Below are 26,610 nucleotides of genomic sequence, written 5' to 3' on the forward strand. Positions count from 1 at the left end.
GCAATTTCCCGAATACCGAAAATTTCTGTTCTTACGAAGAGCATGTGGTGTTGTCTCGGGCGAAGTTATCGCGAATTACGTTTCTTCGCTGTGACCAAACGTTATCCAAGCATTCAACAGGGTTAGTGACTCGAGTTTGGATCACAATTGCTAATTAATTTGAGATAGCAATGTTCAAGTGAATGCGTTGTAGCTCGAGTCCAACAAGCAGAGGTGGTCAAAGTAGTCAAGAAAGCTACTCAAGTAGAAGTAGCGACGAAAATATCTACTCAAGTACGAGTAGAAGTACTTCTTCCATAAGCATCCTAAAACTACTTGAAGTAGAAGTAGAATTGACTGACTTTAAAAGTACTCAAGTAAGTAAGTAGTTGTGAAAACGATCCTAATTCGTTCACATGGATTGTAAAAAGGTGCAAATTGAGCTATGCGAAAGGTGACGAGCTTGATTCATATGGATGCATACCAGCAGGTATCCAATTTTCGATAGCATAAGCATTCGTCCACATCATGGGAAGAAAATGATAGGATTGATATGGAAATGCGATACTTATCCTCTGTTTTCTCGAAAAGCACGATTTAGAAAATAACATGGTATGGCGCCATCCCCCATATTATAAGGTCCGTAGTTTAGTCGAAGAGCAATACGGAGAATTTGTATAGGATACGGTGTAAACACTTTGCACGATTAGTAAACGTTAATAAAAAATATGGTGGACCGTAAAAATGAGATATTGTGTAGCTTTATTTCCGGAAATTAAAGGCATTATACTACACTTGCTTTTATACTTCCACATGTATGTTATCCAGACAAAAGGACTGAAATTAATTAGAACTCAAAGTATATGATACTGGGAATTGAAAATGAAACATAAATACTACTTCTAAAAGCGAAACACGTTTTTCTTGCCTTTAGTCCAGAAAGTTTCAAAGGTGGTGTGCTAAAACAGCTCTAAAATTAACAAAAATGTCAGAGTCCACTTTGCCAGGTTAGGACGCGCCATGGACATGCTATATTACGATATGACAAGTAAATGCTACATTGCAAAACATCATTTTCAAACGTTTTGATGATCCATATATACTGTGATGAATTATTTCATATGGCGAATGGGGGACAATGTGGTGTGAACGCAGGGATATCTAGATATCTAATTCTAGATATCCCTGTGGGAACGGAACCACGCCAACCCGCTACCTAAATTATATTCATTGATACTTCCGTGAAATCATACTGGTAACTCCGTATCCACTGCGCGCGAAGCGCGACGAAAATTCTGGGCTTTACTCAATTTTTATGAAAATTAAATGTTGATACTCCGCGAAAACAGCCCCGAAATTCCTCAGGCTATCTTCCTGATTGAAAGATTGAACTACTTCTACTTGACAAACTGAAAATAGCGAAAAGTAAGTAAGTAGATCACAAATTATTACGAAGTAGAAGTAGAAGTAGCGAAAATCAGATCTACTTGAGTAAGTACCAGAAGTAGAGGATAACTACTTGAGTACTTCGAAAAAGTAGAAGTACTTCGTTACTGACCACCTCTGCCAACAAGTTATCATGGGTTTGCCGATTATCGAAGTCGAAATATAAGCAATTTATTCTAAATGAATACCGGTCAGCCTCTAGGATCACCGGACCATGACCTAACATCGATCCGCCACATGCCATCTCATTTTGTCGCTTGCCTTTTATATTTTCTGCTTTACTTTTCATTCAATGTGCATGCCTCTTCTCTACTTTGCCTTGGCCAAGGACGAAGGTGGGTGTCTTATTTCAAAGACTACTCCAAGTCGTTTCGGCAGCTTCCTATCTTTTCATTGTCTCGCAGTTTTGTGATGTTTTGAAATTATGAAAATATTATTAAAACTGGTACTGATCGAGTCGATATCACAATTTGAAATATCGTGAAATTGCCTAAATTTAAAGTATTTTGGCAGAATTCTTAAGCTTGTAATTCTCTTCACTGCACACACACACGTCTGCCGTCCGATAACATTCCATTTTGGAAGTGTACTAAGATAAGATCATCTCAGATTATATTTTTATCCGAACAAGACTCACACAATGCGATGTAATGAACAGATAAGAGGATGCCGAACGACCAGTTGCGGTTGCAGTTCTTTCTTCGAGGTTTGTCTTTATTCCGCGGCTCTTCTTTGCTCTTTCCATCCCTTGTAAATGCTCTCTTCCCTCTGGTCTTTTTTGTCGCAATAAGAACAGCGACGCGGGGATAGAGGAGCCCAGAATAACCTCCGTCGCGAAATCGAACCTGGGCGGCAGGCTCTTATCGTGACCACTACGCTATCTCTCCATAGCCGTGAAACAGGGGTCTGGGGGTCAAAACCCCTAGAAGTTCGGTTGATCACCTTATGGAGGTCCAAAACCAACTTTTGAGGGGTGACGAAGTCGTGGTGTTTCGTAGCTAGTTATCACCTCAAAAATCCGATATTGATCGGGCTCTAGCTACAATACGAAAATATACGATACTTCGCAACTTGGCACCAGCGACGTCGGAGAAATAAACTGCCCTGGTGAACTACAAGGAATGTATATTCCACAACTGAGGGCGGACAATGGACATAAGAAGTATCTTTAGTTGCATCAAAGTGGATTTCATGGATCAGAACGAAGCTGAGGCTGTTTTAAACGGTGTCTGATTACTTTGTGACATACCTCCTCTCAGAACTGTTTGCATTCATCTTGTAAGCGAATATTTTCTCCAGGGGAATTATGACCGACTTGTCGCAACATTCTCAATAACAGATATCCCTTCCGCAAGACGTTCGTTCACCACAACTCGACGATTCTCACTGCATCCGTACATATCACACTGCGCTAGTAAGGAGAATTCTATTCAGCTAACAAAACTTCCACAGCACCATCGGACCACAAGCAGTATAAAACACTCCCTAAAACTAACGAAATTCAGTAATCGATTACCTGACATAACCTAGCTCGATTAATATTTTCAGGGAATTAGTAAATTCATCACCGATTATACTATTTACTCTGCACGCCGGCCAATTCGTAAATGCAAATTGCATGTCGACATGCATGCAAAAGGCAGCATTTCGGAGACAGTTGATGGACGAGCCCTACTCTTTTGCAACCATGAATTAGAACAAATCACGAAGACACTTTCAAATCATCTCGTATACAACATGAAACAAGTTTCCTTGAAATTTTATTTATTCAAGTTAACTAGACTTGGCAGCAGCCACTTTGCCAGCAATTCGATCCATATCCCGTTGACCTTGGTATGTGATTCTTCGTCCACTGCAAGACAGAATAGAATACCATGATATATAAACTATATAAAAAGATTGACACAAGCAAGTGAATCTAACCCCATTTCGTCTTTTTGGATCATTTTAACTCCCTCAAGAGCTTGGAGAGCCCTGCGCGCAATCGATTGTGAACCTCTGCTGAAATGCGAGGGCTTGGTTCCTCGGCGTTTTCGTCCTGCAAATGAGATGTTTGTAAACAAGGGTCTCACAAAAGTAAACTAAATATTACCTCCATATATCTTGGTGAAAGATTTGACACCGACGCCACCACGAAGGTACAGATGTCGAGCAGTAGATGCGCATCTGACGTAGAACCAATCTGGATCATTTGGACTCAATTCTTTTCGGACTGCTGTCTTCACAAGATCTGCCCACTCTGGGTTCTTCATCTTGCCAGATCTGAAAAGCAATAACTATTTTGAAAATTATGTACAAAATCGCCGCATCAAGTATTCCTTAAGCGATTGATTTTCATTCAGAGGATGGGGAATTGATGCTTAATACGAGTCAATATACTTATTATGATGCTCACTTGTCATTGCACTACAAGGAGACAGGCTCATTCTAAAGATTCAAAAAATGTGATGGGCAATTTGAGCAATTTCACTAGTCCACTGGATAGAATAAAATTTAATTGATATAATTGAACCACATTTCTCCTACTTTCTTTTTGATACGACATTGTCAACAGCGGTAGACACTGAACTTGGTGAATTCGGCATTACCAATGTATCGACTATGGTCGGAGGATGGGTAGATCACGTATCAGTGTAAGCGCAGTAGATTAGGATCATTAAGGTAAGGGTCGGGTTTAGAGTTAGCAACATTTGGGTTCGAGGTGACGAACGTCAGAGTTGGGGGCAAATATGGAATCGATGTCTCTTGAACACCGAAGATTCACGCAGGTGCGAGACTGGGGACTGGCACACCAGCCAGGGTAGGGGGCTAGGGATATTAAGGATAGGTTGGATTTGCGACATTAGGGTCAGGCCTGTATGGAATCGGTGTCGTATGCTCACACTGTTTTATTTCATTATTTTATATCAAATTACTTAACTTGGAGAATCATCGCTGCTCACCTGATATATCAGGCAAACGTACTGAGATTCCAGTAGGGGGTCAGGGTATGGGTTATGAATGCTGCTACGATAACCTAGCACCACCACAATATTGCTATACTCTCAACGCAAAATACAATAAATTTTGACGCGTTCATGAGAGAAACTAATTGTTTTAGGGTGAGTTCTGGTTTGTTATGGGGCACCCTACTGGAATCTCAGTACGTTTTGCCTGTCGATGATTCTCCATGTTGAAGTACTTGAAAAAAAAAAAATTAAAAAAAAAGTATAGTGCGAGCACAGGACACCGATTCCATACAGGATGGGGCACATGTCAAAGCGCCTGAAATGTCATCAACCATCATGCCTAATGTCCTAAACCCAATCCCGATAAGTCAAGTGTATAAAGTTCACCGGTAATCTCAACAGCATAATAATGAGTAGCCTATTGCATGAATAGCCGCATCAATGAAGGTGATCGGTATTCAAAGCAGAGAGTTTCAACAATACTAGAAGTACGCTTATTCACTCACTTCTTCAAAAATGCTGCCAACTGCTTGACAAACTCTTGCTGATCAACATCCTTCACAGTAACTCCACCCCCCATCTGCAATGTTAAGACCAGAGTGGAATTGGTGGTAAACGTCACGCGCAACTTTTCATTTAATTCTTTAATTATTCTATGGAAGAAACCCTTCTGTCACGCGCAACTTATTGACGAAAACAACCACTGATTCCAGTCTGGTGTTAAGATCATTATTATTACAAACATATCAAATAGTCAGCAATGAAAGGACAGGTCGAACTAATATCTATTCCGCTAACAGAATTGCTCTTGCTTTGTTTACACGACTGCGATATAGGCTAGCTATAATACTGTTCTGTGATGCTGTTTGGTCGACATGTTACAAGTTCTATCAAGACTGAAGAGCCAGTATAGCTTTTGTTCAAATTGTCGTTTCGTCTACGTGTTAGCACTTAATTCAAGCATGCAAAAGGTATTTCAAGACCAAAGTATCAGCTACCTATAGCTATCCAGAACCGATAACATTTGACCGATATATTTGTACATGGCCTGACAATACACAATTAACCAGGGTAACATCGAGTTTTTATCTAAGAAAACATCCTTAACAGTTATTACTTTACCTGGGCTATTTCCTAATTTTAACTGAGCAATTCAAGGAATAATATACCGAAAAACGATCTAATCCATGTCATACCTTCAACGTGATCCGCGTTGCAGAGAAAAAAGACCGGAGCGAGCTATGTTTCGCGACGCTTTGGTGCACGTGGGTAATCTCAGATCAGCCGTTACAAAAATGTGGAAGCAGGATTTTGGATTCTAACCGGACTAGAATCCGATAAGGATTTGCAGTTTTTCAAAATTGTCAGCTCCGAGAAACGATTTCAGATTTTAGATTTATGAAAGTCAACTTTTCGCATGGTCACTTTGAAAGAATCAAATGCTTTAATTCAAATTGACGTGACGCATCGCTCTATAAAGTATGCCGGGCTTGCAGTGTGGAACAGCATCTCGCCGGCGATCCGACCGACAGTCGTCGAGCACGTCCACATTCAAATAGAAATACAAGCAATTTCTACTTATTCAATACTAGATATCGCCAAGATTACCGGACCACAATCTGACATATTGACCTCACCTACCGACGCATGCAGCATTCATTTTCGTCGTCTCCTTTTACGTTATCCTTTCCCATGTGCAGGTCTCTTATTTACAGGCTCTAGGGCAGGCCAAGGTGGGTGTCTGACTAAAAGACTACTCCGAGAAGTTTCGGCACCATCCTATCTTTTAATTATCTCGCAATCTTGTGATGTATTGATTTCATTAAAATTGTACTACTATCATAATGATGATGACCTCATCACGGTATTTATACGCACTGCACCTTCTCGGAATATTTCGGTTCTAATATAATCGGCTGTAGTACATTTTGAAGTGTTGAGCAGAGGATCTTCAAATGGGGTCCACCGACCCCCTGGAGTTCATGAAAAGCCACTCAAACTCGTAGCAAATAGGCTATAACAGCGGTTCTCAACCTTTTGGGTCATGCGCCCCCCTTGGCGATGGTCAAAAAATTTGCGCCCCCCATGACACCCCCCTGCATTTATCGTCATTTCAAAAAGATCACATCATCTAATACAGAGTTAGGCAACCTTTTTGCTAATCACGGCCGCATTTTGATCACTTATGTAGCCTAAGACCACATTCCAGGGCATACCTGTTTAATGAACTAACTGGACGCAAAATACCAGGGTTGTAACCAAGTCACATGGTTCCGAGTCACGAGTCAATCTTACTTTCGTGGTTTTGACTCGAGTCAAGTCGAGTCATTTTCAATTCATCACTGACTCGAGTCCGAGTCCAAGTCACCGTTTAAAGGGTCAAGTCCGAGTCATAGTGTTATGACTCGAGTCGAGTCCAAGTCACAGTATTGAAGTCATGTTCAGCTCATGTTTTCAATCGTGCTTGGGTGATATCGAATTCCTAGCTTCCCAAACATGCTCATTTTGTCCCTACCAGAGTTTTGGGACGTGTTTATTTAGGCAGTTAACGGACAGGCCCTGGCCTCATTTACCGATGCTACAGATAACTTCACTAAGTTAGAACATAAAATCAAATATCTGTCTTGTCAGTCTGATACATCACCAATTCAAGCATTCAGTTTTTATGATAAGCACATCGACGATAGCTCATAAATTGCTGATAGAGAACCAACGAGTTCACGTCAAGATACCAGCTGATAGAGAATCAACAGATGCATGTTTATGTAGAGGTATTTACACCAAGCCAGCATGCTGTAAAAGCGTGCATGCAGCTATGTGCATTGTGCAGTGACAAAAACAGATACCTTTTGAAATTACTTAAGGTTTTCCCAATTGCATTACAGACTACATCGCAGTTACAGCATTGGAGAAATAATTGTACAATTGTACAATTGTACAACATTTTTCAAGTTTTCCGGCTACTTCTTAAAATTGTTAGATTGCCTAAAAAATCAAATTTGGCTCGATTCCAACCAGTAGAATGCAATGCTACGAAAGAAAATTTTAGATTAATTACAAATAGAGATTTTCGAATTTTACCGCTATCTCATGATATTGTTACATTGTGTAAAAATATGATTCATAGCAAATTCCAACTAGAAGAAATAAAGTTATTAGAGTAGAATATTTTGGATATGAAAAAATAGTCGGCTTACTACTAGTATGTAGGCCTAATTATATTATATGAAATAATTTCTCACTAAAAATACTTCATTTATTTTCAAATCCAAAATTTTCTCCTATCATATCATTGATTCTACTTTTTAAAATTGAACCAGATTCAATGTTCTTTTTATGCAACGTAACAATTTCAACAAGTAGCCACCGAGTAAAATAAAAAAGAAGTTACTTTCGAACAGTCCTATTCTACAAACATCACGCAGCATTAGCCATTCATTATTACTCACGTGCACAATGCACATACCTAGCAAAACCTCAAATAGACAGAGGGTATTGTGTGTTTTCACAGACAGCAGATCACATCAATGACGAGTTACAATTTAAAAATACCAAAGTGGAAAGGAGATCCTCAGATATATTAGAGCGGCATGGTCTTAGAATAAATCCACATCTACTGAATACACGTTCCACTGGTGCACTAGATGCGGGAATTGATAAGCATTTTTGAACCGCACTGAAGAGCATAGGATACTCATTCTTTCGAGTCGCCCAAAAATGCAAAGAATCATCGCTTTCAAATCTACACATCTATCATCATCAAATCTACACACGTGTATCAGATTCTTCCAAGTACTTGACTATTGTGAGTCATTGCGTTGGCTCTAATTGAACTTTGCTTCGATTGTTTGCTTGTATAATTGAAAAGTCTTAAATACTTTGATTGCGGAGGATCTAGTACCTCTTCGTCAGATTATTTTGTACCTTGGCTGGTGATCCTGTATGAATGAGTGTCAGCCTCAGTCATCATCAACTCGATTATTTTCTGCCGCAGTGCAATTCGGGATTGTTCTGAGCAATTTAGATCCATAAGCTAATGGAAAGCAAATTTCGGATCGAACACGCATGATGTGAAGAAGATGGTTTCACCAAACGGTTTGGGGTTACCGATAGGCCAATCCAAAGACTCATCAGTTGTGATCATGTTCACATTTACAAACACTCCTGCAAAACGCTTTAAAATAGAATTTTTCAATGCTTCAACTAATGCGCGCAAGTAATTGACAGTGTGCCTAATTGCATGTTTGTAGAGTGACAGGGAGAGCAGGGTTGGTAGTTGATACTACCCTGATTGGCATTGGAACGCAACAATGCTGTCTGGCGAAACGAGAGAGTAGCTCAAGAGCAAAAGAGCCAGACAGCATTATTGCGTCCCAATGCCGATCTCCATAACAATGAAAAATTCGAGGCTGATTGGGGGGGTTCCAGGGCCACGAGCGGAATAACATTTATATTTTCGTAATTAGTGCAGAGTCAGCTTTCGATTGGTACTCGTTTTACCATATTCAATGCTCGCCAAGCCCGTCAAAAATGACCTTCAAATTGCCTGAAGCCAAATCGAAATTGTGACGTGAATCAATTTCTGAGGCGTGAGATTTGGTTGTGCCGACACCATATAAGTATAGATAACTAACCTACGTAGGTTAGTTATCTATAATATAGGACACTATGGTACCATTGTCTGTTGTTTTTGCGGCGGCATATCTGATATCAGACGAGTGCAACGAAAGCAGTGGTGACAAATAGCGATGTCGGCAGAATTCGTCAGATGTGTTGAACTAGCCAATACGATTCGCAAATTTATTTATCCTCAAGTCATATAAAATAAGCCGAGTCATTGACTTGGGTCGAGTCATGCGTAATGACTCGAGTACAAGTCGAGTCAATCCAAATATTGACTCGAGTCGAGTCGAGTCATTTTCCCATTTCAAGAAAATGACTCGAGTCAAGTCGAGTCACAAAAAAAACGTGACTCGAGTCTGACTCGAGTCGAGTCATGACTCGAGTCATTACAACCCTGCAAAATACCTATGTTAATCTGTCCATATCCATTCCCGGTGAACTCCGGACTATTCTACTTTTCACAACGGCCTATATTGTACGCGTCGAAATCGCGAGTGGTATTGTTATGAATAGGTACTGGGATCGGAGCACGAAAATTTTTGAGATTCACGAATGAATTCCGTAATTAATAGTAGCTATAGCAGTATCACATATTACTATCAAATATTTATCCTTTCTCAGCCCATATGTGATCAGATTCACCGGTAGAGTTTATGGAGGGAGTGCTTTCGAAAATTTGGGGCAAGTTATAAATGATAATGCATCTTCGGGTGGGTCTATTGTTATTAGTCACTTTGTTGCATGCTGTTATTTCTTGACCCCCAATCAGGATTACCGATTGTATCGGTAGTGGAAATAGTGGAAATATATTGAAATCGCCCAAATGTACCATAAACAAATTTCTTTCGTGAAAAGCACACGATTCCAGCTCAGATTGAGAAGGGCACTACTATATTAAAATCGAATTATGAAGTAATGTTGAATTGCGCGGAGCGCGAAGAAAATTTCAAGATTAATTAAAATCTCGCAAAAATACGGGAGTGAATTCGTAATTTCAATTTGCATGTCGACGGCCGACAGCACATACTAATTGAATTGGGTGTCGACGGACGCACGAATTCCCTTATACGACCGCAGGTTGCCCATCCCTGATCTAATATTATACATATGGTATATCTTACGCCAAGTTTGAATCCGCATTCCAGTTGTTGAGTCTTTAACATTTCTGACAAATTTCCCCAAACTTGTTTGAAAATAGCAAAAAACATTGAACAGGACATCAATTTATTTCAAGGTGGGTTGCACTGAGACTAATCCCAATGCTGGCAAGTGACTACAGAGAGCACGTCGTCGTTCTGTCCTGCCATGCTAAATTGGATCAGTTTCGGAATTGAATTGAATTGTGTTGATTTAGGGTAGCCTAATTGAGGGTGAAACCGGCTAACCTATATTGCATCTTGATCTGTCTTAGGCAGTGCAGTTCGTCAGCAATTAACAACAGCTACCCGCCGCACCGAGCTTCAGGTTACTACCAAAGCTACGAAGTAATGAATGACTTGCAAGTGGGAATTGCTCTAAATCTTCAAAGAATATCATAAATTTGCTTAAATGAAGTTGTCAATTTCTCGCGCCCCCCCTGAGAGCCTGCCGCGCCCCCCAGGTTGAGAACCCCTGGGCTATAAAGACGAGTAATTAAATCAATCCAGGATTTACGGCGAAGTTGTTGATTATAATCAATCCATCGATTTCGAGGTAGATGATAATCTCACGCCAAAAAGTCCTAATATAGATAGTAATCGGCTGATTGTTGAATCCGTGAATGAGAGCCCTAATCTAGGGATTTGGCATTTTCTGACCAAAACGACTATATTATGAATATGAGCCATTCTATGTCACTCGAGCTGAGTTGAAAAGTGGGTTGAACTGGATTGAACTGAAAACTGAACAGTGAAAATAATGACTTGGTCTCGAACTCGAGTCAAAACACTGTGACTCGGAAACGACCCTCTACTAGCTGACTTGGACCCGGACTTGACTCGGTGGTGAATTCAAAACGACTCTACTTGACTCGAGTCAAAACTATAAAAGTGAGATTGACTTGTGACTCGGAACCTTGTGACTCGATTACAACCCTGGTGTGTATGTTATTCGTAGGGTTGCATTTAAACAAATGGTTGCATGTTCATAACACTTTCAATAAAATATGTATTAAACAATGTTTTAAACAAACGTCTTTAAAAAAAATTGTGCTTTTTAAGTTGTATAATTATGCCATAATTGTGTAAATATTTTCCAAAAAGCTGTTGCATGAGCTATCGGACGACGATTAGCACCCGATATAGCCGACGTGTACGATATGGGATGGTTGGAACCATCGAAATAACTGGTTCAAAACAGCCAAAGTACGTATGTACACATTGTACAGATCATTGGTACGGAATGAATGTTCTGATGATGATGACCGCCGACCGTAAAAATGCTGCATGCCGATGTAGTCCTGATTAAAGATATTTTTGGTCCGAATATGACAAGGGTGGGAAGCCTATTTCGTCAAAGGAGCTATATTTACTAGGGATGGTGTGAACGCGAGGTTCACGTTCACAAACGAACCTTGGTAGGTTCTGCACTGTGAACCTTATTTTTTATATATTACACTTTTAACTTCATTGTACCATCTTCGTATGGAATTTATTGCATTTCAACTGCGGACCACTCCATGCATGTGCTGGCAGCATAAAAAATCAACACCAAACGAGCATCCACCTTGCCAATCTCAAAAATGTTACTTGCTTTGTTGCAAAAGTTTGCTTGAAATATCCAGCTTTCCGTTTTAGAATATTTAGTGCCTTTCTGCTGTGAGATTTACCCTCAACCACACAACATCAAAAGCGAAAGACACTACATGTAGTCAGCGAATGATGCTTATTCAATCAATCAATGAAATTGAAATCGTTGTCCAATGTAAAAAATCTAGCAGGCGTACGGGGTCAATCTTGACTTCATATGTTTATTGTATCATAAAAACCATGCGGTCCGCTACTGCTGTATAACTTTTTAATGGGGTAACATCGGTAGCAAGTGTAAAAACCCGTTTTACACTGTGCTCAATGTCAACGTAGCAATACTCAGGCGCCGAAAATATTGTCCTGTCTGGCCTAGGCTGTTAAGGCGTAAGCTTATATTTCCTTGCAAATCCTCGTCGAAATTGTTGGCAAAGCGACGTTTAAAACGTCAATATGTACTTTGGCATTGCAAATTGTGGCATTATGTGGCCCGAGTCGTCGCTAGGTACCGCGTACGTACACTGTACATGTACAGTACACTGTATATTAATGTAGAATATCACTTCACTGAAATGTAGGGTTAGAATTAGAAATATGACGTCACGTGACGTCATGAGGTTCCCGTTCGCGTTCAAACAGAACCTTTCCAAAAGGTTCGCGTTCACATGAACCTGAACCTTTCAGGTTCATGTGTTCAGCTTGCAATGCTGTCTTCTACAATGATTCTTGAGAAAGCCGTCGCGAGACCTCAGAAATTTTGAATTGGTACTTTCTGCGAGATGCTTATAACTAGTGCTGTCTACATAATTGCGCGGTCGTAGACAGGGTGTCTCGCGGGTGAGACAGGGGGGGAGGGGGTTGTGTTTAAGGACCGAAGTGCTAGATGGTGGTCCGGTCACCTTGAGCTCTGATTAGTATTCAGCATTTTCAATACTTTGCAGCCTTGTTAATCCTTATTTCAACAGGTCAGAGGTGGTGAACCTGCAGACGTACGGTCACATGCAGCCGTTGATCAATAATGATTAGGTTAATTTAATTACTAAATTAGCGTGTCTTGGCGACCGTCAATATACAATTTGAGAGATTTTTATGAAACTTAAAAAAATTAGTCCACTGAGTCCATCGAACTTTTCCCAACATTTATACTCGCGGTTTTTGTGCATTAGTAAACCCGCGGTGGTGTTCTGCGGCTACAATTAAAAACTTTTATACGCACGGTATATCTCAAGAAAGCAGTGATGACACAGAACACCAGCACAAGGGCTCTCCCCGGTGCGAAGTTCTCAGTAACCAATTTAACAGTATATGAGTATATGACGTCCAGATGGGCCATGAAGACTCTCCGCCGGAATGCGGCCGTATGCTATAAATGGAATTGAAGTACGGCCGTGAATAGCAAGGAGGCTGACCATCACTGGATAAGGCTTACTATACGGAATCAGTGTGTTATGTGATCAGGGGTGTACGAGTTTTGAGTAAACATTGAAAGGGTGTAAGCCTACCATGACGAAAAAGGTTGAAGAGCATTGCTGTAGACTACGCAGTCTCTATAGTCGAACGTTGATATTGCAGCTGAAGTAATATTTCATTTTGGCTCGGGGAAATTCGCTCTCCAACTTAATTGTAAATTATTTACATACACTATACACGTTGATGCCGCGAGTGAACATTTTACTGTTCCGTCCGATAAAGCGCGCAAAATCACCTTTGTTGAATGCAGCATCCAATGAGATACCGGTAGTCAGATATCATAAGTTGCGCTCTTACGTTACTTTGAAAATTGAATGATCTTGTAATGGTTTACTTGAATCAACGACCGCATCAATATCAATAGATATACCGTGGTTCATGAATTTGCCTACTTCTGACCAGTTTTCTGCTAGGGCAGTGGTTCCAACCTTTTTCGACTCATCGCCCCCTTATCAAAGCTCTGCACAAATTTTCGCCCCCCCCCGTATTTACGGATCCGAAAACAGGACAATGAGGACATACAAACGGGAAATTTATTGACTTAGCTCTGATCGCTATTGAATTGACTGAAAAATGTTCGCTTTTTCGAGTGGGTGTTCGGAAAACCGGTTTCCGCGTCTGCTTTCCGTTGAGTTGACCTCAACTTTTGCGTCATATGCAAAATAAACTGTCATCACGTGCATTTTTTGGCCGTGTAGATATATCTCGGACGTTCCAACATTCCCCTCCCCTATCGCCTCCTTTGGTATTTTCGCCCCCTGTTTCTCAAAATTTTCTACGAAGGCTCAAAATAAAATTTAGAGGTTTAGGAATTTAAAAGTTTAAGAACCCCTCCCTATGTTAGAGTGTTCCTCCTCCTTCTCGTCGCTGTTTTTACGGCGTCTTAAAAAAAAGAAGAGAAAATAGCATGATACGATGAAGGACGAATACAAGGAAGAGAATGAAAAGAGCAAGGAAAGCGTCAAAAAGAAAGACAACAGAGAGATCAAGATCAAACACGGGTCTAGCAATGTCCAGACGTGGTCAAAGCAGCCAGCGGTGGTATTCAAGTAGAACAAGTGGAATATAAAAGTAACTCCGTAAGTTTCTACTCAATTACAAGTAAAAATACGGAAGTTGGGTGTAGTGGTAATCAACCGTCATCGACCTTGTAGATCCCTGTTCGACTTTCGGCAGTCAACGCTCAGAAGCGTCGGATGTTTATCTGGACTCGGTTCGGTTGATTAGCAATTTCCATCAGTTCAATACACCACCAAAATTGCGATTCAATGAAAAGATAGGAAGGCGTCGAAAAGAGTTGGAGTAGTCTTTGAAATCATACACCCACGTTGGCCTAGGCCAGAGGTCTCAAACACGCGGCCCGCGGGCCGCATGCGGCCCGCCAGAGCATTTTGTGCGGCCCGCGACGACATTTTAGATTTTTATTAATTTTACAAAATCTAAGTGTCACATATATCTTTTCAGGTTATAAAGTGAAAATTCCCTCTTAAATTGCTCCGAAAGCCCTAAACTATTCATCAAACTTCACTATCACGTCAATTGCAAACGCTACCATGCAGTGGAACATTCACTGTTTCGCTAATTTCCAATTCATGATGACAAACCGGACCCTTAGACGATTCTAGACTGAAATTTGTTAATTGGACTTGGACGCGACCTCTCTTAGAATTACTCAGACTCGGGTTAACTCGATGGCAAAATGAAAACGACTCGAGTGGACTTGAAGTGACTCGGAATGCCGTAAATTTGTTAGAACCATGGACGCAACAAACTAATCGCGTATCAGGGGAATAGTAATAGATCAGAAGGTCGCAGCTTGGTAGGCTATTTCGCCAACTAGGCAAGTATAGTTATGGCAACCATTGGCAATCTGTTAGTTACATCTTTGGTTGCTAAAACATGTTATTAAGGCCACTTAAAGGTACCGAGTACCGTAGTGGTACGCTCCAACGATGTAACAGAAACGGGTCGTTCGGCGTTCCGACATTTCAATCACTTGGACACATTCAATAATATATTTCTATATTCCTATTTCTATATTTGAAGATATTTGGCCATGAGATTAATAGCAGGGTTGTAATGACTCGAGTCATGACTCGACTCGAGTCAGACTCGAGTCACGATTTTCGGATGACTCGACTCGACTCGAGTCATTTTCTCAAAATACGGAAATGACTCGACTCGACTCGAGTCAATCTGTGTATTGACTCGACTTGGACTCGAGTCATTGCGCATGACTCGGAGCAAGTCATTGACTCGAGATTCAGACGGCGAAGACCGACATTTCATTGTAATTTCGAAGCCAACACACTATTGGGATTTCGTTTGTTGGTACTATGGTGCTTGGAAATGCGACCAGAAACTGCTAAAAGTGAGGAAAATTGATATATTATAAATGGGAACCATTCAATATCACCAAACAGAGTTAAAAAAGTGGGTTTAGGAAGACTTTAACTGGAAACTGAGCAGTCAACACAATGACTTGGACTCGGACTCGAGTCATAATACCATGACTCGGACTCGATCCTCTGTTCGCTGACTTGGACTCGGACTTGACTCGGTGGGAATTGAAAATGACTCGACTTGACTCGAGTCAAAAATATAAGTGAGATTGACTTGTGACTCGGAGCCTTGGGACTTCGTTACAACCCTGATTAATAGCCTACTTATCAGAAGTATACACGAATTCCGAATTGGTATTACAATGCTCAACTTAAAAATGTTTTGATATCAGATCCGCCTCTATTATCAGCTACAAATGTGATGATTCTTTTCGTGCCAGGCCTAAATTGATACAAACGTAAATCACATTTTGACAATGTGTGTTTACTGTCAGTCTGCTGGATCGGCTCACTTTCAATAGGAAAATTCATTCCCGCCAAATAAGACCTACTTGGAAAGACATAGTATACCCCTATAAATGCTGCGGCCCGCGGCGTCGTCAAAACTGGAAAAATGGCCCGCAAGCACATTTGAGTTTGAGACCTCTGGCCTAGGCGAAGCAAAGAGGCATGCTTCCCCTGCCTTCGTCACTGTGCTCAAAGCGTCTATACGAAAATGCCCAGAAAAGACCCGATCAAGTGCATGCGAATTCAAAGAAAAGAATGAAAGAGCGAGCCTCAAAGCGTCATAAAATATAAGGACAAAACTTTTGGTCGATTTGTCATCACCCTATCTGTTCATTTTATAGCATTGTGTTTTGTACGTGTAGCGCATTGTACATATTGACCAGATATAAGAGTAGGCTACCTCCGATTGATTGGATAGGTTGTGTACGTTTAGCAGTTATTCGGACGGGGGCTATATACTCTTAAACCGCTGGGTATATCTCCGCGACAAACGCAAAACGACAAAAGACACTATAAATCAGGGGCGGGCAACTTCTCCAGTCGGCGGGCCGAATATAGGAAAAATGAGTACTTGACGGGCCGGATTGCTGAATCAACACATTATTCGCCCATTTATCCACGTATACAAGGAATAAAACGTATTTAATAAATGTATTTAAACGACAGCACTTCAAAGCCATTTCTGGCCGATAATGACGAAGACAATGTGGATTTGGAAGCAACATTGTCATACAGGGGTCGCCATGTTTGCTTATCTCTGATCAATTAACACACGGTGCAATCCTTAATTAAGATTTCGAGGCGTTTGATAAGCCCGGTACCCCAAATTTACCAAGATATCAATTCATTAGGATTGAGTACATCGTAAATGCAGTTAATGCAAGTCTTCTCGCTTCGACGAACTTACGCGTAAGCTCCACTGCCACACGCTGCACGCACACGTATATAATAACTAGGGCGATTATTTTTTGACATGTAAAAAATAAGTCAAAATTTTGTCAAAATTGTAGCGTTATGTTAAAAAAAGTCAAAATTGTTTAAAAAGTCGAATTTTTTTTTGCAACCTGCATTTCCTTTGTATCGTAGATGTTTGCACTGTCGGTGAACTTATCATTTGACATTTTACAGCAGGGCCGGCCAACCCGTGGCCCGCGGGCCACATGTGGCCCGCGAGACGGTTTGGAGTGGCCCGCGAGGTAATTTCCGAAATTTCTAATATCATGAAAAATGGATTGCACAGATTGTGAACTTGCAAGTCCAACCAAAAATTTGATTAGTCTGGCCGCAACACTTGAGATGTGATGACTAAAATATCAGTTTCGACTCATTGACAGATCCATCAACCATTCACATATTGGTAACCTATATCTTCGTACACTACGATAAAGCAGGATAATTTGCGATAGATTTATCAAAGGTAAAAATTTTTTACAAGCTTGGCGCAATATGTTGTCACTCGGTTTCTTGTTTTTAAAATTGGTGCCCTTTTGTGAAAATTGAAGAACACCCAATGTATCAGATTGAGTCTAACTATATTCGCGATTACGAGACAAAGTGTCGTTCAACGTATGCGACCTTGCGTTTGCGCTAGCAGTAAGACCGTCGACTATGAAACCTATAGGCATGAAATGATTGACGCATGTTGGTCGCAGCTTTCGATATCGATATGTCCATGCGCCGAATAGCCCAGCCCTCGCAAACTTAGCCCAACGATATACAGCAGGCCCGCAATATAGTTAAGTGACAATATTATTGACCTATGAACTTCAAAAAATTTTCGCGCTTCGCGCGGATAGTGGCCCGCACAAAAGTTCGCCTACCGTTCTATAGACGGCCCATTCTCTGCTCGTTGTGAATCATAAACATTCCAATGAAACAAATAGGTTGACATGGTAACATGCGTTTCCTTATTTACTGGTCTTTTGCCGTTTATATTCTTTGTAGTATACTTTACTCAGAGTCCGAAATACTCCTGCCAAAACCATGCTTATTTTTCATATTTCAATGGAAAAATCGTACTAAAATACGACTTTCAAAAGCAAATTCAAAATCTGGATACAGTCATGCTACATTAAAAAATCGGCGAAATACTGCGGCTCACAACATGGACAACGGGGAAAATGACGGAGCTCTCGCTTGATTGAATTTGATATATTTGTTGTTGTTGATCCATCTGCAGCAGTGAAGTATGATATGTAATATGTCCGCTTATCTTACATCTAGCCTACCATCCAAGATGCTTTATCCACATTGACGTCGCGCAGCTTCTTCCCGGCACAGCTTGTGCTGATCCAGGAGTGAATTTCTTATGTACGTTCGCAGGTATATATATTCGTGGTTAGGTTATAATACAATATGAATAACGGCATCGTAGAATAGCCAGTCATTAAGGATGCATATTGTACATGCAGAGGTGTCAACACCGAAGTATTTCTACCTGTACTTCAATAGATTTCGCCTACTTCCTCAGATCGTGATGGCTAAGACTATTTCTACTTCTACTTGACAATTTTCAGTTTTGTAGACCAGTGGACGATATTGACCCCCAGTGGGCTATTAGAGAAAAAAGGGGCTAAAATACCAAAGGGGGCGATAGGGGAGCAAATATGTTAGAAAGTCCAGTGAGATATATTTAATTGCTATTAGGGCGATTTTTTTACCTAAAAAATCAAAATATGACCAAAATTTGACCTCACGTATGCACATTATAGGTGTCTCCGCACAGTTAAAATTGTACTACTTATCTTAATTTCTGGTTGGAACTGTCTGTCCTTACGAAGCAGTTTGGCCTGAAAAAACGTTTTTGACTTAAAATCTAACAAATTTCTACGTGAAAAAACTTGTATTTTAACGAAATCTGGTCCTATATGAAGAATTCCAGTAGTTGCAACACCTTTTATGGTAAAAATAATTGAAATTTGTTGTATTACAACGAAAGATACTTTCCTACAGCCTAGTAGTAGTACGAGGAAGCAAAGACTTTACTTCTACCGGTCATCTCAAAAATGGGGCATTGAAGATATCAAAAAATCACTTTTCAAATATATTTCAATTATTAATATATTTCAAATGCCCTCTGATTCCGTCGATACGTCTAGGCATTTTCCCAGATGCACTGAAAACTGCCAGAGTAATGCCAGTGTTTAAGAAAGGCTGTAAAAAGCTAATTTCTAACTACCGACCAATATCTGTTTTGCCAAATCTTGCCACGGTTTTTGAGAAACTGATTGACTGCCGACTAAAGAACTTTTTTGAATTGAATGCAGTACTGTCTTCGACTCAGCATGGATTCAGATCCAACCACAACACCAACCATGCAATACTATCAATTGTAACGGACTTTTACAAAACCATCAAGCAAAAAGAAAGTGGCTGCAGCATTTTTATCGATCTCCGCAAAGCTTTCGACACAGTTAACCACAGAATCTTAAGATACAAGCTAGAACACTATGGAATCAGGGGTATTGCAGCAACTCTACTTGAAAGCTACCTGGCAAACCGCAAACAATTTGTTAAACTGGGGTCATTAAGAACGACTACCAGAGATATAACTTGTGGAGTGCCACAAGGCTCAGTCCTTGGACCGACTTTTTTCCTCATTTATATTAACGACATTGTTAATGCATCTTCATTCCGCACAACGCTATTTGCTGATGATACTCACCTCGTCATAACCTCCAACACTGTCGATGGTTTGCATGCATCTGTGAATATGGAACTCCCAAAAGTGTCGAGATGGCTCCAAGCAAACAAACTAAGTTTGAATGCAGATAAGACCGAGATGCTCGATTTAAATAATGCCAGTCATAATTTCACTGTAAACATCAATCATAAACAAATCTCAATATGTGACTCAGCAAAATATCTCGGCGTCACCATTGATTCCAAATTGTCTTGGAAGCAGCATATTGAATGCACAATATCAAAACTAGCTCGGTGTGTGGGAATAATGACCCGTCTCCAATCTTTGGTTTCCAGATCAGTGCTACGAACCATCTACTTCTCTCTTTTCCACTCTCATCTGCAATATGGAATCGTAGTATGGGGAAATGCATGCACAACATTTTTGTGCAGAATTCGAACCCTGCAAAACCGTGCGATACGGCTGATCTCATCTGTACCTTTACGTACCAATTTATCGCCTTACTACCGTAAGCATCGAATTTTGCGAGTTGATGAACTATATCGCTTCGAAGTATCAAAAGTTGTTCACAAATATTTTTCCAATAGTCTGCCTCCTGTGTTTGATGACTTTTTCATACCTGCTAAACATGTCCAATGTCCATTCCCATTACACGAGATCCTCGTCTAAAGGAAACATCTACTTACCCCCACCCAATAGCAACCTAACTAAGAGATCTATCGACTACTCGGGACCTATCATCTGGAATGCATTACCACCACATATCCGTGAATTGCCTATTAATAGATTCAAAAAAGCCCTACTTGATCACCTCTTGTCGTTACACTAACACTGTTGCCCTACCTCGCCCAGACATTGCTTCATTGATCATTTGCCACCACTGTTTAATTTTTTTTTCTATTTTCCTTTAACTAATCATTTCTTTACAGCCAGACTGTTCAGAGTCAAGTGTACCTGTTTGATGCTGGTGTGATCAGACTAGATGACCTTCACGGTCTTATCGATCATTCCTATCTAATACCGAATACTGTGCACGCATATTTTCTGTACCACCATCACTGCCGTTTGTTATGTATTTTGGTTCGATGAAAATAAAGACTCTCTCTCTCTCTCTCTATCGAAACAGCATGCGAAAATCGAGAACAGATTGTATCATCTGTGATTACATTTGTAGCCTACCAAGAATTTGCGTCAGGAATTGTTTGACGTAAATGTCAGACATTGAAGGCAACATTATATCAGGAGTAATAAGCAGTGTTGGGATCAAGTCACTACCTTCGAGTCACGAGTCATCTCGAGTCATTGCAGATTTTGACTCGAGTCAAGTCAAGTCACTCGATTTTCAAAGGTGACTCGAGTCAAGTCAAGTCACCCGATTTTTGGAGGTGACTCGAGTCAAGTCGAGTCAAGTCAAGTCAAGTCACGAGTCAAGTCACTAGTCAAGTCAAGTTGAATTTTCAAAGTACGATACATGATTCAAGGTCATTGCATTTTGCTAATAGTTTTAAATACAGATGGAGTCCCCATTTATTCTGAATCGAGGAGCGACAAAAGAGTTGATTATACACCCATGAAGGCGCTCTATATCGCTCATGCATACGTAGAACTGTCAAACTACGCAAGTAAAGCGGCATACCCTCAGTCTATAACAGGGCTGGGAAAACTGTGACTGGCGAGCCGCATGCTGCTCTTTGAGTCTTTGATTGCGGCTCTTCAATGAGTGTGCAATGTGCAATCGGTGATAATGAGCGTAAGCCACGGTGCCTTTTACGTCAAGATATGCCCAATAATCCCAAAGCTAGAATTGAAACGTCATTACGAAACCAAACACCGAAACCTTAATTGCCAAGAGTTACCCCAAAAATACATATTTACGAAGTATTATGATTACCGATCTCCGCACTGTTTGACGTCATATAAGTCCGATTTCAAACGCATTGCAGCCTAGGTGGGGACGGTTCGTCTTATACCACACAATAATAAACTTCATTCGATACCCTACATTTCCTTGTGACGGAATAAATCGCAGTATATATAAATGTTTGTGTTGTGACTCTTTTACGGCAACGATTTTTGATATGCGGCTTGCGCGTGAAGCAGCTCTGCCCAACCCTGATCTATGTTTATCAGCCAAAATATAAGATAGCATATGAAGCATCAGGAAGTTCACTAAAATGATATGGAGCAATATCCTACTCGCATATATATCCATGATATACAATTATAAACGTATGGACGATATTTGTTCGATTTAAAGCACGCAAGAGGGTTAGTTTGAGGTGAGCAAGTTTACGACAACGTAATCTATAAGCTCCGATCACTGCGTTAACAATCAAGTCATTAGTGGTGTAACAATGGAGGCTCGGTAAAGCGCACAATCATTGAGTGACTGGTAAATAATCCGAACTTATACAAAATACGGCGATTTAGTCGACATCGATTAAGCTACTTGATGACTTGAAATTGACTCGTAAATTTTGCTTCGAGTCACGAGTCAATCTGCATTTTTGAAGCCTCGAGTCAAGTCAAGTCAAGTCATTTTTGCAAAGTGACTCGAGTCAAGTCAAGTCATACGAAAAAGGTGACTCGAGTCTGACTCGAGTCAAGTCATGACTCGAGTCATCCCAACACTGGTAATAAGTGAGTTATTACTCGTTCTGGTACTGGTATTACAAAACACCATGCGTTAACAATATGTACATAGTTTGGAATAGCCTATACATTGGGGCGAATTTGACGAATAGGGCTCTAGGGTTACCATATTCTTGTGAAGCAAATTCCGGACACTCTTTAGCGCCCACTAGCGGATTTGAAAATGAGGTGACATATTGTCTGTCAATATGACGTCACACTAGCAAGCATTGGCCATCGACTGTATACAGCAGTGGTAATGTTACGCGAAGGTCTTCGAGGTGGTACGCGAGTAGATTCTGTTTTTTTCGACCGAAGGGAGTTATTGGTTAAAGTCGGGTTGATTTTGAGTTTTCGAAGCCGCCGTCGTCGTGGTAAGGTCGTCGTCGTTGGTAGGGGCTATCGCGCAAGTGACGGCCTACGGCGAAGAGATCTAGTCGTAAAGCATTGGGTTTCTTACCTAACCAAATTTCGTTTTAGTATATTTGACCACAATAATTTGAAATGGATCCACTACAGAAATCATCTACTGCGCCTTAAAATGCACCTCAACACGGTGGAAACATTTTTACCACATTCGGCGCGCTTATCTTATATAGGTGGTACGCGAGCACTGCATAAAAACTCGAAATGGTACTTGGTATACAGGAATGGAGAGGAACATTTGTCATGAATTGGGCCATCTGTAATGCGGGCTCTGGTGATTGCTACTGGCTAGGGTCTGCAATAGATTTCTCCACGGTTCGGATGAAATCGTCTGGCGGGCCGCGTCTGGCCTTTCGGGATTGTGTTTGGCAGCCCTGCTATACTGTTAGGTCGGTGCCGCTATCTGGGTATGTGTTTTAATCAGGTCCGAAACAACATTTTTTCTGCCCCCTTACGCCGTAAAAAGAACACTGATCTTGGGCCCCACATACGGTAGTCGATGTAACTTCTTGGGCTCTTACAATATGCATTTTGCTGCTAAATTTTTTGAATGACTTCTATCAATATTATTGATTATTCCATATATTAGGCTACTATAAAATGCACTAGCAGGTAGCACATCCGGTGATTTCCAACTTTTTATGGTCGCGACCTCATTTCCAACTTCAAAATGTTCCGTGGCCCAGCTCCAAATTTGATAAGCTGATTACTAAAAAAATCAGCTTGCCCAAAGTTACGGCATAGGAAGTTGATTATACGTCCAACATCATCGCGATCTCCAGATAAAGGAAAACGACCTCAAGATTCGGAACCACTGTCTGTGACTGAAGCATCCAATCGGCCTTGTAACCAACTCTAGTAATTTACCGTTAGCTTATAATTGCGATTACAATCAGACTTATTTCAGTATATGATGGTTATTTATATTTATTTTCATTGCTAATTTGGGAGGGTGGTGCCTGGTGTCCATACTAATATCAATATATGTTACATTAACTCGCGCGCTGCGCGAAGAAAGAATTTTGAATAGCATAAATCTGCTTAAAAATAATATTGTTTATGTTGAGCCTTCAAAATTCCGGACATTTAGGCATATTTTAGAAATTCCTCCCGGACGCAGATTTTTCAGTGAAATTCCGGACATGTCCGGGAAATTCCGGACGTATGGCAACCCTAGAGACACAATATGATTCGAGTACTCCAATCCGAGCCGAGCATTAATTATTAAGATTTGAGTCGAACAGTGAGAGACGATTTTATTCCGAGTACTAAAATCCTGTGTCGCCTTCCAAAGAGTTATACCAATATCAACAATGAGAAAGGTAGTTCCGACACTTTTTTCCCATCATCATCACCGTCATCATTTTCTTAAAAATTTTATCAAATCAATACACCATAAGATTGCGATATATAATGAAAAGATAGGAAGGTGCCTAAACGACTTGGAGTAATCTTTTAATTTATGGTTACGATATTTTGGAATCTGGAAAGATGGACACATTTTATTTTAGTTTTAGTAAATTGCAAATATAGCTGATTTTTTAAAAGTTCGACTCCCGAATTGCCGAATTACCCGCTCGAACGTCCGCATTAACTATTTCGCGTCATTTATGCCGATTTTCAGTTGACCTTGTCCATTAATATCCTAGCTGTAAAATCTGTAAATGATGACGAATTGGCAAAAAGAAGGACATTTAGGCGTCCTCGGAGGACATTTTCAATTTCCTGAAAAAGCAGGGCAAATCCTCCTGATGGAGGATGTATGGTAACCCTATTTAATCGGACACGCACCTTGGTCTACAGCATGTACAAATTGTACATTGTACAAGTACATAACAGACATGCATGTACACTGGATTAAGAAAGGCTAACACATAAGAAGCGACAAAAACCATCGTGGTTGCCTTGAAGCCTCTATTGGTCGTATCACTGCATCCAAAATATTTCGTAGAAAACTACGTGCTTTAATAATATATTCATAACGTAAATCTTAAAATTCGAAGCTTTTTGAGCTGACACTCTTCAGGGGCAATAGTCAGCAAATAGGGAATTTCGTAAATTTGCATCTGACTCTACATTTAACACTTAGTGCTACAATCTAACTCGGTGGTTCTCAACCTTTTTGTCTTCGCGGTACCCCTTTGAACCGTCACGCACCCGCGCCGACCCACTCCACTATATGTTATAGTTCAAATTCACCTCAATTTTCATGCAACCGTCATCTGCGTTTTTTTTTCTAGGGGTCCGGAGGAACCGCAGTAAACCTCCCCCCGTATTAGGTCCTCTGTGCCATAGGACACAGATTCCCCATCTCGGTGTAACTCGCATTTTACCTTCTTTCATATTTTCCGTCAAAGGTGCAACGAGTCAGCATAGCCAGGCTTTGAGGGGCTTGAGTCTGCGGCCCCAAGCTTGTCCTCGCCACCATGGCTATGCATGGTGGCTATGCATACTGCCCCGTCAAGCGGCGGTTTCAGATCCCGTTCAGGAATATGAAGGCCAAGGGCCATACTCTTCCTGGGTGTGAGAGAGATTGGTAGTATCGGTTGTACCACGAGGGTTTCGCACCGCCCAGCGTCCAGTAAGGCGATGCTTGCCTTAATACAACCAAAAACTCCAACCGTCATCTGCGTTTTGCAAATATTAACTCTAGACTAGTGACAAAGAGCAACAAAGTGACTTTTATTGACAATAACATCATACTATTTATGGGGAGTCGGAGTCGGTGGAGTAGGAGTCGGAGTTTGGCTAATTTTTGCTTGATGTAGTCGGAGTCGTGAAAACTCTATAGTGGCTGGAGTCGGAGTCGGAGTCGTGGAAAAAATACTGACTGGAGTCGGAGTCGGAGTTTGTGAAAATGACCCTGATTTCGACTCCGACTCCGACTCCAACTCCAACTTCTTTATCGTAAAAGGTATCTTTAAATTACTATTATTAACTATAATAGGATTTTTATGTACCATCAATCACTGTCATTAGTAACGATACAGATCAGGGGCGGCCAAACCGTGTCCCGCAGGCCAAATGTGTCCCGCGAGAAGGTTTTGTGTGGCCTGCGAGGTAATTCTCGAAATTAGATATAACATCAGGTAAAATTGCAAGGCCAACCAAAATTTGATTAGCCTGGCCGTAAAATTTGATGATTACTAAAACATGAGTTTCGACGCATTGGCCACTGGACAGCCACATTCACCGCAGATCTTCGTATATGACCATAAAGTAGAATATTCCGTAGCAGATTTATTTGACTTGAAATTTTTCTCAGCACTTCGCATGATGTATTGTCAGATTTCTAGCATTTAGTATTGGAGCCCCTCCTGGAAATTATAAATACGCGCAATTTACAGAATTGAGTCTAACTATGCTCGCAATTAGGAGATAACGTGTCGTCCAACATGTGGCTTTGCTTGTGTGCTCGAAGCGAAATCGTCGGCGATGAAACATTTGCACAAAACTACTGAGGCATGTTCACTGAAACAGTCGACATTGCTATGTCCAAAACCACAAATAATCCTGTCCTTGCCAAATGAGCCCATTGCTATACAGAGGCGACCCCAATATATGCAAGTAATATATTAATTGATCGAATTCATCATTACCTTGGAAAATATTTTATGCTTCGCACGACCAGGGCATGACTGCACAGTGCACACTGTACAGTTGCACACGGAGTTTTCATGACATAACTGTTATCAGTTTTAAAGCATATTCATATAAGTTTTGTTTTCAATGTTACCTAATTCGGTTCGTTCCTATCGGGCAACTAAAAAAAGGCCATCAACATTGAAGTTGCCAACGCAATGGTTCGTAAATCTCATGGTGCCCTTTGGTCGAAAAGGTTGGCCACCCCTGACATAGATAGAATTGGACAT

At 40.8% G+C, this 26,610-nt stretch overlaps 1 protein-coding gene across 1 annotated transcript; it reads right to left on the minus strand.

Moving 5' to 3' along the window:
* Positions 1 to 3,172: 3,172 nt before the first annotated feature.
* LOC145450937 (small ribosomal subunit protein eS19-like) lies at positions 3,173 to 5,688 on the minus strand. The gene is made up of 5 exons (XM_080329427.1): positions 5,570 to 5,688; positions 4,880 to 4,953; positions 3,518 to 3,687; positions 3,349 to 3,463; positions 3,173 to 3,277 (listed from the first exon to the last, which is right to left on the minus strand). Exons 2-5 carry the CDS (start codon positions 4,951 to 4,953, stop codon positions 3,199 to 3,201), a joined length of 438 nt encoding a protein of 145 aa, XP_080185553.1. The 5' UTR covers positions 5,570 to 5,688; the 3' UTR covers positions 3,173 to 3,198.
* Positions 5,689 to 26,610: the final 20,922 nt, after the last annotated feature.

Source organism: Botryllus schlosseri, chromosome 11 (genome assembly GCF_051294905.1).
Source record: "Botryllus schlosseri isolate E-star chromosome 11, Bs_hap1, whole genome shotgun sequence".
Lineage (NCBI taxonomy): Eukaryota > Metazoa > Chordata > Ascidiacea > Stolidobranchia > Styelidae > Botryllus > Botryllus schlosseri.